Genomic DNA, 14,784 nt, shown 5'->3' with positions numbered 1-14,784 from the left:
AGATAAAGTGATGTGAGCTATCTGAAACTCGATGGGATATTGATTTAAATACTGGTTAGAATTGTATGGTCCTAGGAATGAGAAAGAATTCAAGAGGCCATTAGGTTCATAATCTTTATCATTAGAGAGACAATACATTTACATATTTAGATACCATCCATTGCACAGATCTTTAGAATTAAATTAAAACATGCACATACTTTTTTTTAAATTTCAGTCTTTTTTTTTTTTTTTCAGGAAGATTAGCCCTGAGATAACTACTGCCAATCCTCCTCTTTTTGCTCAGGAAGACTGGCCCTGAGCTAACCTCGGTGCCCATCTTCCTCTACTTTATATGTGGGACGCCTACCACAGCATGGCTTTTTGCCAAGCAGTACCATGTCCGTACTGGGATCTAAACCAGCGAACCCCGGGCTGCCAAGAAGCAGAACGTGCGAACTTAACCGCTGCACCTCCGGGCCGGCCCCAAAACGTGCATATGTCTTAAAAGCCAAGAAATATAAAATAAAATCAAAATATAAACTTGAGAGGACTTGCAGATTTCTCAGAGTAGTCAGAGGATGAGGTAATGAGTTTTGAAGTCCATGACATAACATAAAAAGAGGCTCAAAATGACAGTTGACACAGTGAGAAGAATGGCTCTAAAAGTCTGTAGCTCCAAGACTTATGTCTGGTAGAAATGTCTGATCAAAAGTAATCTTAGTTAACTAGGTTGGAAACTGTCTTCCTTGGCAGCTCTGTGTCTTTCAATTCAGAGAAGCTTTAGAATTAAGTACAGAGGGGCTGGCCCCATGGCCAAGTGGTTAAGTTCCTGCGCTCCACTTCGGCAGCCCAGAGTTTCCCCGGTTCAAATCCTGGGTGCGGACATGGCACCGCTCATCAGGCCATGTTGAGGTGGCATCCCACATGACACAACTAGAAGGACCCATAACTAAAAATTCACAATTATGTAATGCGTGGCTTTGGGGAGGAAAAGGAAAAATAAAATCTTTAAAAAAAAAGAGAATTAAGTACAGAAAGGCTTAATGGGTAAAAACTATGAGATTAATATGTTGGCATTAAGAAGAAATATGTGTATATTTCACATTTCATGCATTTGCAATATTTAAGAAAATTTGTCTTATTAAAGTGATAGCATTATAACTCACTTTAAATGTATAATTGAGTTAGTTTTAGACTTAAGATTTTGAGCTGAAATCTTACTGTCTACCTGGAACTGGGCCATCTAAGAGAACTTTAGATTCATTATACTTGTAAGTTTGATTTATAAGGATTACTAAGCTTTGAAAAGGCCTAGTTTAGGCAATTGGAGAAATTAAAAAGAAAATCTAATATATTAAGTTCATAGACATAATTTTAAACGTTTGAAGATGTTGAATTAACTAACTTTGTGAATGGGACCAAAAATTATTCAAAGTTTCTGAAAAGTGATTGGTAAAATATACTAGACCTGTAATGAGAATAATAAAATTTGTAAGCTGAACTTAAAATCTTAAGAAGGAACTAACTTTTGAATTTGTAATGAATTAAATCTTTGCCTGTTTTTTAATGGGGATGTTCTGTTCTTATAGGTTTTCACATATCTTACTTTAATACTTTGAAAGAAGAGCGAACAAATTGAAAATGGCTAGCGCAAAAAGCCTGGAGTCAGGTGTGAAGGGGCTTATTTGGTATGTCAAGGAACTTGGACCTCATCCTGAAGGGAGTAATAGGAAAAAAATATAAAAAGGAGGAACATAACCACGTTTGCACCTTAGAAAGAACGTGCTGGTGACTGTGAGGAGTTAGCTGGCAGAAGGGAGAATAGAGATAATGACAATCTAAACAGTCTAATCACAGTGGAGATAGAGACAAAAGCAAGACACTTCAGAAGTAATACGGATTGGATAGAGGGCGTGAGGCAGGGAGCCTGGCCTCTCCCGACTGCGAACCGAGCACTTCTATTAGAAGAGAAGAGAGCAGGAGCCGGTCAGCGTTTCGCACGTTAAATTCGAAGTGTCTGCGGGATTCACCCGTGAAAATGTCCATTACGCAGCTGAAAATATTGAGTTAGGGCTTCTAGAGAGTCTGGTCCGGAGCTACATATATTTAGGGCTCTTCAGGAGTTTAAGGGGAGCGCGGATAAAATTACTCAGAAACAGTGGCAAAGAAAAAATGGAAGAGGGCTGAGGACAGAATTGCTTTGAATACCAATATTTTAAGGGCAGGCCACAAAGTGCAAGGGGAAGAGGCATCCTTAAAAGGGGCAAAAAAGAAGAACTTGCCCAGAACAGTGGCATGAGAATCTAAGGGCGGGAAGTTTGGGCAGAGTTCTTTTGCTTTAGCATCCACTTCTCAAATACTAGGCAGTGGAGCAGTTCAAATCTGGCCACTGCTGGGGAATCTAGAGAGGACTGAGGCCAGAAGGCCAGACTGCGCCGTCCCTTACGGCAGTTTGGGTCCTGCCTGTGTCCAGCAAGAACACTCTAGGCCACTTCAACAGACGCCTTCCTTAGGCGCTTTGGTGCAGTGGAGTTCATCGTGGCAGGCAGAGGAAGGGGAAGGCCCACGTTTTATATTTCAAGCCGCCAACACTGGCGGCCTTTCTGTCCGAGGTGCGGATGGGGCGGCGGCCAGAGAAGGCAAGGCTCCAGGGTGGGTACAGATCCTGCCAGCCCAGCGGAGCTCCTCGCAGCCGCCCTGGCAGCCAGGCTCCGCCTCCTTCCTTCTGCCTCTCGCGGGCGCAGCGCGCGGGGCGTGGCTGGGGGGGCGTGGCCGGCGGCTCGCGCCCCGCCCCCTTCCGTCCGCTCCGGTAGGCGCAGCAGGGTGGGGCGCGCGGGGCGTGGCCAGGGGCGTGGATAGGGGCGTGGCCGGCGACTCGCGCTCCCCCGCCCCCTTCCGCCCGCTCCGTTCGGGGCTACAGGGTAGGGTGCTGGGCGTGGCCGGGGGCGTGGCTTGAGGCGTGGCTGGCGGCTCGTGCCCGCCCCCTCCCGCCCTCTCGGGTAGGCGCAGCAGGGTGGGGCGCGCGGGGCGTCACCGGGGGCGTGGCTTGAGGCGAGGCCGGCGGCTCGTGCCCGCCCCCTTCCTCCCGCTCTTGCGGCGCAGCAGGGTGGGGTCCCGGGGCGGGGCCTGCGGGCAGGCGGGCGGCGGCGCGGGGCGGGGCCTCGGGTGGAGTGCAGCCCGCGCACTGTGCAGGAGCTGCTGCCGCCACCGCCCGCGCCTCCGAGGTCTCTCCGCTTCCTCCGCAGAGACCGGGCTTGGCCGCCATGTCCGCCACGGACGAGGTTGACGGGCTCGGCATGGCCCGGCCGCACTATGGCTGTGAGTGCGGGGCGCCGGGGCGCGGGGGTTTCGGGCCGGCTCGCTGCCTCCGGGGTGCCCTTTCCCCGGGACGCGGCCGGGCGGGTGGGGCAGGGCGGCTGCGGGCCGCGCGGACCCGGAAGAGCCAGCGCGGCGGGGGGCGGCGAGGCCCCTGGCCCGCGCCCCCGGGCTCCGCGGCGGCTGGAGGGCCGCACCCCGCTGCTCCCGCTGCGGCTCGGCCGAGATTGGGGAGACGCCTCGCGGGAGGTGGCAGAGGACGCCGCAGGGCGTGTCCCGGGACCGGGAACGGGGACCGGGGCTCCGCTTGGCCGCGTGCGAAGGCGCTGCCTGCGCGGTGGACCGAGCGTCCAGACCTGCCCGGCCCCGGGCTAGCTGAGAGGTGTGATCCTGGGCGGGTCGCTTCGCTTTCGTGGGCTTAGTTCCCTTGTCCGGATTTCAAAAGTAAAAAAACACCTCTGACTTCCTCATTTTCTGTAGCCGTCCCTGGGACATCATTGCGCCAGGCAGGATGGTTACCACTGGCCAAAGGAGAGTCCTTTGGAGTCTCGAGGTTTCCGATGTTCTTTTATATTCTGCGAATAATGCCCTGTTTTTAGGATAATTTCACTCAACAGTTATTTGTGAGGTCTTGCGTCACGTTTGTGAAATTAAAGATGAGTAAGCGTAGGCCCCGCCTTTAAAGAACGTTTTCATCGGAGACACAGACAGGTGTACAACCTAATGATAATAAGGTGTGGTGAAGATAAAGGATGCAGTGAACTGACCAGGCGTAAACAGTGCTCTGCGTGAGGAGGAGGAGCGTGGGGAAGGCAGGAGGAACACAGGGAGTGACATTGGAACAGAGCCTTGAAGGAAGCTGTGTGAAGTTTGACGGGGCAGGGTGGGCCACGGGACGTGGCTTGAAGAGGGAAGAGCATAAACTAAGGCATTGGAGAGTGGAGGGGCGCTGTGTGTGCTGGGAACTGAGCGGTGTGGAGTGCACAGTGGTGGGAGGAAGGGAAGGAGAGGGAGGAGAGTTTCCAAAAGTAGTTGGGGCTAAATTGGGAAAGGTCTTGTCTGCCGTCCCAAGGAGTTAACGAATTTATTCCATACCTTGGTGCCCACGAAGGAGGCAGATTGCAGAGGCTAAGCTCACAGGCTTGAGACACACTGCCTAGGTTGGAATCGAGGCCCCACCATTTATTAGCCGTGGGGCTAAGATCACCCAGCCTCAATTTCCTCATCTGTAAAATGAGAGTGATAATCACAGGGTTGCTGGGCGCTTCAGTGAGAGAATGCATGTAAATTGCTTAGCATAGTTACTGCCACTTAGTTCTCAATGGCTGCTGGCTTTGGTTATTAATAAAAGAGGAAGATAACATGATCAGCTCTGTACTTAGAATCTGGCAGATAGACCAGGACAAATTTGGGCCAAAAATCTCAAGTCAGTATTTTTTAGGTTACACTAAAACTTAGTACGTGTTCATATTATCATACTTAAAAAAAAAAGATGAATATAGTTGAAACCCCATAATTCCTGTTTTAGGAAAGTCATTGTACTACACCTGGCTAGCCACACATCCACAGGTTACCCTCACTCTCCAGGTGACTTCTAACACCTAGTTCAAGTTCTCTAGCAAGACCTTAGCTGTGGCATTCTTTTTTTTTTTGAGGAAGATTAGCCCTGAGCTGACTACTGCCAATCCTCCTCTTTTTGCGGAGGAAGACTGGCCCTGAGCTAACATCCATGCCCATCTTCCTCTACTTTATACCTGGGACACCTACCACAGCATGGCTTTTGCCACTCAGTGCCATGTCCACACGCGGGATCCGAACTGGTGAACCCCGGGCCCCCAAGAAGTGAAACGTGAGAACTTAACTGCTGTGCCACTGGGCCAGCCCCTGTGGCATTTTATCACCTGGGAAGGTTACAGATTCTTATGTTTGCATTCTTTCTTTTACATTTTAGCTGTCCTGGATAATGAGAGACTCACTGCAGAGGAGATGGATGAAAGGAGACGGCAGAATGTGGCTTATGAATACCTTTGTCATTTGGAAGAAGCAAAGAGGTAAAGATTGGCTGGCTGAAGAGAAGGTTGAGAGGAGGGAGTTGATATGGTGTGAACACATAAAGATCTCTTTGAGTATGTTGTAGCTGAGGCTGTGGGAAGCTGGTAGTTTGAAGGACTAAATACAGGTAGGGTATTTATTCATGGGAGCAGGTGGCCTTTTTTTTTGAGGAAGATTACCCCTGAGCTAACATCTGCTGCCAGTCCTCCTCTTTTTTGCTGAGGAAGACTGGCCCTGAGCTAACATCCATGCCCATCTTCCTCTACTTTGTATGTGGGATACCTGCCACAGTATAGCTTTGACAAGTGGTGCCATGTCCGCATCCGGGATCCGAACCAGCGAACCCTGGGCTGCCAAAGTGGAATATGGGAACTTAACCACTGCGCCACCGGGCCGGCCCCAGCAAGTAGCCTTGATAGCAGTTTATCACGAAACACTCTGATGGACACTTACGTTTACTGAAAAATTTCCAGATTTGTGTTGTTCAGTTTTATGCTTATGGTGCATGTTTTGGGCACTACCAGCTGCAAGAAGAAATAGCGTTTTTAGGGTTTGAAGCTCTTGGCCTTAATGTTTCACTGGTTTCTCACTGGTTTTGATTTGTATATGAATTGGGTCCATTCTCCTCTTGCTAGTGCTCTGGGTATAGAGCCTCCATTTGGCAATATTAAAAGGCAGTTTAGCAAAGGCAACATCTTCTGCATTCTTTGTGAAGTGAATGTACGACTTCTGTTTTCCTTTTTCAGATGCTCCCAGACCTTGTGGTCTTATTGTTAGAGTCTATTTGCTGTCAGTGGTTCATTTGTTTTGTTCTGGTGCTTGTGTTCCTTTGCAAAGTCCCAGGATAGATAGATATAATTACAGATCATGTATCCTATAAGTGAGCTTTGGTGAAAAAAGCCAGCAAGCGTAAAAAAAGGTATTTGTGATCACAGTCTAATGAAAATCAAGGCTGTTTCAAATGGTGCTAATAAACAAGAGTGGTTTTGTTTTGTTTTGTTTTTGTAATTCCAAAAATCCTAAAATGCTACAGGAAGGTCCAGAGAACAAAACAGCAAACATCCAAGTATTCCAGAACTAACATATGTTAGCCCTTCAGATCTTTCCCCTTCCTCTCAAAAGACCTGGAGTCCCTTTGTGCCTGTCTTTGGTCCCATTGTCTTCCTTCCCATCCCTGGGGCTACCATTAACGTGCATTTGGTGTGTCTTCTTGATTCCAGGCTGCTTTTCTGAGCTTAAAGCCCTTCCATTAGACTAGGGGAGGATTAGTGATGGTTTAGGTGGGGAGAATGATAATAACATTTTTGTAAATGGAAGGTTAGACAGCAGGAGGTGAATATGTTATTAGAAAAGGGGATGTTTCTCATACACAGTTTGTAAGGACCACTTGTATAAAAATCTTAGGTCCTCTCCTACTTGAATTGTGGAGTAGATCTAGTTTTGGAAGGTGATAGACTTTGCAAGCTGCAGCTGGTATGAGAGACCATCTTGTGCTCTGTGAAGCCTTGGTGTCTCTGCTGAGGTGACCTTGGGATGAGCGGGAAGAGCCCCAGCTCGCCATCCTGCCCCCATCTAAAGCGGTTCTGCTTTGTTTTAGTATTGGGTTTCTGTAGTAGAATTCCCTTTTCGCAGAGGATGTCTTGGCTAACACCCTCTTGTTACCACTCATGTGGTTCAACCATCTCACTTCAGTGAGGAAACTGAGGCCTGACTTTTCGTGGTTTACTTGTAGTTTTTTTGATGGAAGAAGAGTTTTCATCATTTTATACGCTGGTTCTTAACCAGGTGTGTGCATTAGAATCACCTGGGGAACTTAAAAAAAAAGTACAGATGCCTTTCCACAGAGCTGCTGGTTCAGTCGATCAGGGCTGGAAGGTCCGGATACGTCTGTATTTAAAATGCTTCTGGTGGCTCTGATGGCCCTCCTAGTTGAGAAACAAGGTTTAAAGCAGTTTTAGACCCTGCCTTTTGCTGGGTTTTGAGAGCCCGAATAGAATGGTGCTCTTAGCACGGCTCCTTTCAGAGCTGCACTAGCAACACTGTTCATTTCCGTCTGCTCCGGAGCATGTTCCTTTCCGTCAGGTGTTTTTTCCAGAATAGAAAAGTAGCCTATTTCCTTTAGAACCCATCCAGGGGGCCGTGATCCCCTGGGGTGTTTTTGTTGGGTGCTTCTACGCGCTTGGGGACGTGACTAAGGCAGCGAGACATTTGTGATCGTCTTTATTTTTTATGCTTTGGGTTATAAAGGAGGGCATAATGGTGGCATATTGCCCTGTACACTCTGCCTGTTGGCCTGGCATTGTGGAACTGTGCCTGGTTTATTTTATGGAGGCAATCATATAAAATCTGGATGCGGTGACTTTTTTATTTGAAGCTTTGATTAGAATATCAACTTTGGAAGCATCTGTTGAGCTTTTACAACTAGTGAGAGCCAGGAAAAGAAGCCTGGGAATGTCATGCTGAGAGAAGAAGACTGGGATTCCTCCTGGCCAGCTAACGTGGCTGCTGACGCCCCTAAAAAGTGTTCAGGGCACACCACAGACAAATCACAAGCTCTTCCCCGTTAGCTGGGGCTTCAGCTCCCGTTTGTGTCTCCTACCCCGGGAGCTGGTCTGTGCCTCATATGCTGCTGGGGCCTCTCTTTCCCCTCTAGCACATGCCCAGTTTACCTTTTTGGATTGGTCCCATCCTGTTTCCTCTATAAACTCCACCCCTCCCAAGTTGGAGGAGCCCCAAGTTCTGGAATTTACACCCACTCCAAGGCCAGGAAGAAAGATCAGAGAGATCCGAGGGAGAAAGGTTTCCCCTCTTTGCTTCTATTTATGCTACCGCCGCTCCTCCCGTTGAGAGCTCCACCTTATAGCACAGTGGCCCCATTGTGTATCCTAGGGCTCTCCATTTTCTCCTGTACCTGGTACAGCTCTTTCGTGGGAAGAGGAGAATGTGTAGAGAGGGAGTATGAATGTGTGGAGACAGTGAGTGTAAGGAAGAGTGCGTGTAGAGAAATGACAGTGTGTTCCCGGCGTGGGTTTGTGTGTCCCCAGAAGGTTAAGCGGGAAAATTTAGCAGTGATTCCATAAAGTGTGCAGGGAGTGGTTGGGAAATAGAAAATAGATTCTGCTTTTCTCTGTTGTTTAGAGAGTAGCTTCAATATGGGAATTAAGTTATTGTTCTAATGAAATATCATCTAAGGACTCAGGGCTTTCTGTTAAGGGCTGCAGAGCAGACCAAGGATTTATAAAGGGACACATCTTAAATTATGTATTTATGCTTAAATGTGGGTTTATGTTTATCCTTTTTCCTGTTCTGATTGGGCTTTACATTTGTTTTGGCTAAAGAGCAGTTGTATAGTAGCCATGAATAGCATTTTCTGTCTGTCGAAGGAGGCGAGATTTCAATATGTGAGATATGGTGGGTTACTCAGGTCTTGGACAGGAGGGATAACAGAGATAGAAGGTTCAGGGGAAAAGAAGCAAGAAGATAACAAGGGCAGGGCAGAGTAGGGCAGCCTGCAGGTGAGGAGAATGTAGGAGTAGTATTAGAAACTGGAGAAAATTCAGTTAGGTTAAAGGTCACAGGAAGAAGGTTAATTCCAGCACTCTCTAGGTTTGACAATTTAGGATTCCTTTCAGAGGTTTGTGGGTATGCCCTTTTGAGCCTGTCATAGGCCACCTTCCTCCTGCTCGTGTCCATACCCCAGTTCAAGGGGCAGGGCACACCCCCCTTGTGGGAGGGGAAGTAAGGGCTGTGGCTGGTTGGAGACTGTCAGAAACTACATGGTGTTAACAAGAGCTTAGCACTAAGTGGACGCACTTTACCTTTTGTAATTTAGGGGAATTGAAAAAGTATCTTGGAAAGAAATCAGTTCTTGAGAACAAATTCTCATTTGTGTAGTGTCTTTGTTGTTGGCATTTTCCAGGATGGGCCATTCAGATCTCCTCTCTTATAAGAGGGATCAGAATTCCAGCAACACTTGGTTATATCCAGGCTGGCACACTGTGATCACGAACACAGAAGTTAAAGACATTTAGAGGCAAGAAAATAAAGCCGACAGTGAGGTGACTAGGAAGAACAGCTTGCTCCCCAGCTTCTAGAGTTCTCGAATGGAGGGATATCACTTAAGATTGAGGGGGATCATTTTTAGGAGGTTGATCCAAGCACTCTCCTTGTACAAATGAGAAAGCTAATTTAATTGCCTCATGAGACCCAGTATGATTAAGGGCACACATAGAATGGCACGTTGGGACTACAAGCTGGATGCATTCACATATTCATAATTATCAAGGGGAACTGTAGGGTGGGATTTATTCTTAACTCTTAAAATGATGACATAGATGAAAACCTGGACTGTTCTGTTTTCTGAAATTTACCCTAATGCAACTGCCTTGGACAGACTCCAGTGTAACAAGTGGGTTTCTTTTAAAAGCATATTTGTTACAGTGTTTCAAACTGAGTGTTTTTTTTTCACATAGTAACAATGTTACAAACGGGAGGGTTAGTTCCTCTTGTGGCCACAAAAAGCTTTTTACCCTACTGTGCAGCAGAGACGCTTACCAAAATTTACAGTTAAGAAATGTGGAGAGTAGTCTGGTAATATTAGGCAGTCAACTAGTTAGTAGCTGTCATTATTACTAAGAAAAATCATGTAACTATAATCTCATGATACTTGTAATTAAGTAAAATAGAAATTTAAAAAGTCTGCCTTAAACGTCTTTGAAAATCTTGACTGTTGAGATACGTGAAGTGAAAAGAATGAGGACTTTCAGTTTTGCAGGTGTGAGTTCTGATTCTGGTTTTGCACGTCGCTTCACCTCAGGGGGTGAGCCTGAATCTGCAGAGTGGAGAGACCCTGCGTCTTACAGAGCTGCTGTGGGGGTTAAGTGCTTGGGGCCGTGTCTGAAATACAGTAGACGCTCAGTAAATGTATTCTTGATCCTGGTCCTTGGGGCAAAAGCAGATTCAATATGAAGATGATGAGGTGTTAATAAACTTTTCTGGGGAATTTTCTGGGCACTTTCAAGGTGCTAAAGGTTGGTAGCCTTAGTTTTTTCACTTCAGATTTCAGCTTTTGTCTGAAAGGAAACACCAGAAACAGAGGATACCCCTAGAGAATGGAATGGGGGTGGAGGATGTGAGAAGACTTTTCCTTTGTGTTTAATGCCCTTCTGTATATTTAGTATGCTTTTTACAATGATCATGAATTTTATAATAAAGAGAAAAGGGATTAAGAGAAACGAAAAACTAAGGACATAATTTTTAGATGGTTGTAATCACAAATGTAGATTTTTAAATTGCTGTGTTGTCTTAATTACTATTTTCAGTGGTTGCATAATGTTCATAATTTATTGAGACTTATTCCAGTTTAAAGTTATATTGCTTTGATCGACAGAAAGGTTAAATGTTTTCTCGTCTATTTGTTTACCAATTTTATTTTATTATGCAAATTGTTGATGCTGTTTGTCTATCTCCTAGGGTCATGATGTTAACTTTTGTGAGTTCTCTTAATATGGACAACTTTCTGTTGTATTTGCTACAAGTATTTTCCACTTTATTTGTTTTTTCACTGAACAGAAGTTTAACATTTTATTTAGTTTATGTTAATCTTTCTCTTTGTAACTTCTATCAGTTCAAAGCCTAGATAGTTTAATTTCTCTAAAGCTTTGCTAAAATTTGAAGTTTTATATTCTGTTGGCTTTTCTGATTTAATGATTTAGATTTTTTTAAGAATCTAAGTCTTTAAATCTCATAGTGTTTCTAAATTATTCTGATATCATTTAAAAACAATCTTTTGACTACCTATTAGCGACTGATACCTACTTTGTCAAGTATTAAATTACATATAGTTCTGTTTCTAGACTTTTTATTCTGTTATGGTGAACTGTATTTCATTTTTCTTGAGAAAAGGTATGTGACTTCACCTTCTTCTACTTATTGAGTGACAACCTCTGAAGCTAGCCTGATTTTAGCTCCGTGACAAGTAACTTTTTTTTTTTTTTACACTTTTTCAGGATTTGAAACTTGTAAAATTTGTTTCTTGAAGTTTCCTTAAGTTATATATTAGAGTTGATGTTGGCTTAGTAATTTTGCCTGTAATGTGGAAACTTTTCTTGATTTATAGTACCTTTTTCGTTTATTTATTTTAGCTCTAGGAAATTACTAGACCTTTAATAATTGTTCTGATTCATTAGTTCTGTCTTAGGAGTGCCTCTTGGTAGGTTAAATGTTAAATCTGCACGGTCTGTTTTATGGCTATTCTTCACTTTGTTAATATTAGGTTGACATTCTAGGTATGTGTCTCACATATATCTTCTGTTTCACTGACTTGATTTTCTAGTCTTGATTTTTTTCCTAGGTTCTGTTAATGGTAGTTGCTTTGTCCTATTGCAGTTTTCATTTTGGTCTATTAACTCCTTTTCCTTCTCTAGTCTTGTTAATAGATTAAAGGTCTCTAATTAGTTAATGAAGAATAGTGTGACACATAGGATCTTTTTCAGGTGGAAAAAAGGAGCTTGTAGTCAAAAGAGTTGGGTTAAATACTTTACCAATTCCTCTTATTTTTAATAAGTCTTGGAGTGGATGTGGCCACAGGAAACTAGTGTTAACTTGGCCAGCTGAGTGCACGGGTTGTCCACCAGTCAAGGCTGGGAAAGTCTGATTGGGCTAAGTGGGCCATTGTTTGACCTAATTTGGCGTATGTTTCTTCTGGTCTTAGAGGTCAGAGCAACAATGGTGTTTATATATTTAATGTTCCCAGTGAAAAAATAGTAAAAATGTATTTGAGGGCCTAAGTTGGCATGTTCTAGGAATTTAATTTCCTGGCTTTGCGTGGTGACCTATTTGATTTCTGTGTAGTTCCTTCTGCTTCACAGTTGAGCAATTCGGGGATACCCGTTGGTAGCAGGACCTGTATTGAACATTTTAAGCCGTGTGGTATTTGATGGACTTGTGATTATTTCCAATTGGGGTTGCTAAGTAAACTTCACAGGAAGTATTCGCGTAAGAAAGTGCTGGTAGGCAAAGTGAGACCGTCCGGAAGTGATTCATGCCACTGGGGCTGTTTGTTAATTTGGAACTTGGTTGCCTAGAGACCGTATGTTTGAGCAGGCCAAGTGAAGGGCCACTTGAACGCAGAGGTCTCATTGCCGACCTGATCAAAGCAGGACTCTGCCACTTGATTTTTCTTCTGTGAAAGAGCCTCCTGGTAATCTGATTGATCCCAATGTTTTGACACTGTGTGAGTCAAAAAAATCTTAGGTCTGGTTAATGGTTTATTTTGAAGAGGAAGTTTACTTGCTTAAGTTTGAATGTTTTTCTTAAAAAAGTGTTCTTATAATTATATGCTGGGAAGAATTAGTGTGTTGTTTTTCAATAAGGCATTTTGGTATAGAAACTTCATTACTTCAGATACCTTTACAACAGCTAAAAGGAAGCAGCAGCAACAACAACAACAAAACCCAATCCTGCAATTTGCAAGGACATCATGATATAAAATATTTCCTATCTGCCCCAAGGTCAGTGTCCTCCTCCTTCTCACCCTCCTCGTCATTGTCATCCTCAGTACCATTTATCGAGCACTTATTATGTGCTAGGCACTGTGCTGAGCACTTTATATGCATTGTTTACATAGCTATTCTTGAAGTCCCATGAGTTGCTTGTTCTCATCTACATTTAACAGGAAAGAAAGCAAAGCTGAGCAAGATTGACTCGCCGTTCCAGTGAGGGGTAGATCCAGTGTTCGAGTTTGCCGAGGGCTCCCAGGCCTTTGCTCTCGCCCGCAGGGTCGGTCTGCCACTGCAGTACGACATCTGCTTCTAAAAGTGATGGCAGCGACAGTAACTGCCAGTGGTAATTAAGCAGAATGATGATGTACTTTCCATAGGACATTACAGTGTAACACGCATTTTATTTATTTTTTTATTTTAAACAGGGGAAAAATGAGTTAGTATCACCTGTCTCAAGGTCATGTAGCTGTCTGTGGAATTCAGGCCCGGGTCTCACCAGTGCTAGTGCTTCAGCCTCGACAGGCGCTGAAAGGGCAGCATTGAGGGCCAATGCAACCTCAGCTTGTTCCTAGAGACGTTAAGAAAGTAATTTCCTAGCCGTCAAATGGGCGAGGGAATGGGAGCTCTTCCCTACCTCTGTCGCAGAGCCTCTCTCACCTGCCCCTCCGATAAATGAGGGCAGTTCTCCGAATCGTCTCACGTACTTTTGTGTCTAACTAGCTTGTTGGACTCGGTCTTAGACTTTCCTTAGTCACTGCAGAGCTGAGATAGTGATAGACGATCACGGGTAGCTGTTAACTGTTGACTCGTGGAAGATTTGTGCATACATGCTTACAAGAAATATAGAAAACATAAAATCTAAGTTAAGTGATCTTTATAGATGTCCAGAAACGTGATAACTGTTCTGTGATAAATGTGTAGATTTGACTTTTTTGACCTAATTCCTGCTCGCGAAGATGGTTTCGCTGGAAGCGGAAGCGCGTGCAGTAGGGGTTGTAGAGTTACGTACAGTGGCTGGGGAGGCTGGAGAGTTCCCGTCCCGATTGGTTGTCTTCTTCGTAACCTGGTATCTGCTTCTCATTCTGTTTAGAAAGGCATTTCTTCCTCCACTTGCTTGTTTTTTGAATAGTGACCTCATGCAGACGGGAGTGGCGAATTGCATTGGAAATTGCCTTGGATCGTTTGGCAAGAACTGTATTTTTTGGTGTTGTGGGTGGAGGAAAGGCCTGTCTCAAGGCCTCTATTTCTTTTCTCAGAATACCTTCCTGTTGACTCACTGGAAAACGTAACGAAAAGCAGAAGGAGCTTGGAGAGGCAGCTGCCAGCCCAGCTCCTGGCTTCTGCCAGGGCCGATGTTTGGGGACTGAGAGAACGCTGGCTTTAGGAAAAATTGTGAGACTTTTGTAGTTCAAGGAAATACTATTGTGATAGGGATTTATCCATAAGGTAGAAAGTATCAGCCTGTTCTAGGGATCATCAATCAGCAACATAAAAAACTAAAAATAGTTTCTGGAATAGGATTAACTAGCGTTCCTAAAAACTGAAGCAGAAGGAGCTGAAGTATAAGAAGAGGGAATGGGGCAAAATTAGAAAAGGAATTGAAAAGAAGAAAAAACTGGTGATCATTAAAGATAGAAAATGATATGAAAACAAAATTTAAATAGAAAAATCTCACAGTATAGCAGATCATTTTATTACAAATAACGTATACGTCTCAGATGACCTTTAAAGCAGTTAAAAGGAAACAGAAGTTATTACTTACGTGACTTTTATAACAAGATGTTTTTCTGTCCTGAAGACAATGCTGTGTCATTAGTTTGGACGATGCTTCTTAATCATAGAAAGTTTGAAAAAGTAGTGCTTGACAGTGAGTGACTTGACTTTGGGAGTTTTCCTTTAAAAACTTGAGAATTTCCACAAAAATATTTTTTAG

General features: G+C 44.5%; 1 protein-coding gene across 1 annotated transcript in view; it reads left to right on the top strand.

Annotated features, from left to right (window-relative positions):
• The first annotated feature begins 3,145 nt into the window (after positions 1-3,145).
• IQGAP1 (IQ motif containing GTPase activating protein 1) overlaps positions 3,146-14,784 on the top strand; it is a 94,076-nt gene continuing 82,437 nt past the window's right edge. Inside the window, exons 1-2 of the mRNA XM_046654524.1 lie at positions 3,146-3,300; positions 5,249-5,348. Coding sequence (XP_046510480.1) covers positions 3,246-3,300; positions 5,249-5,348 — 155 coding nt within the window. The 5' untranslated portion in view covers positions 3,146-3,245. The remainder of the gene's footprint in view (positions 3,301-5,248; positions 5,349-14,784) is intronic.

Source organism: Equus quagga, chromosome 2 (genome assembly GCF_021613505.1).
Source record: "Equus quagga isolate Etosha38 chromosome 2, UCLA_HA_Equagga_1.0, whole genome shotgun sequence".
Taxonomy (NCBI): Eukaryota; Metazoa; Chordata; class Mammalia; order Perissodactyla; family Equidae; genus Equus; species Equus quagga.
The sequence above is the reverse complement of the archived record's forward strand: the minus strand, read 5'-3'. Positions and strand labels throughout refer to the sequence as shown.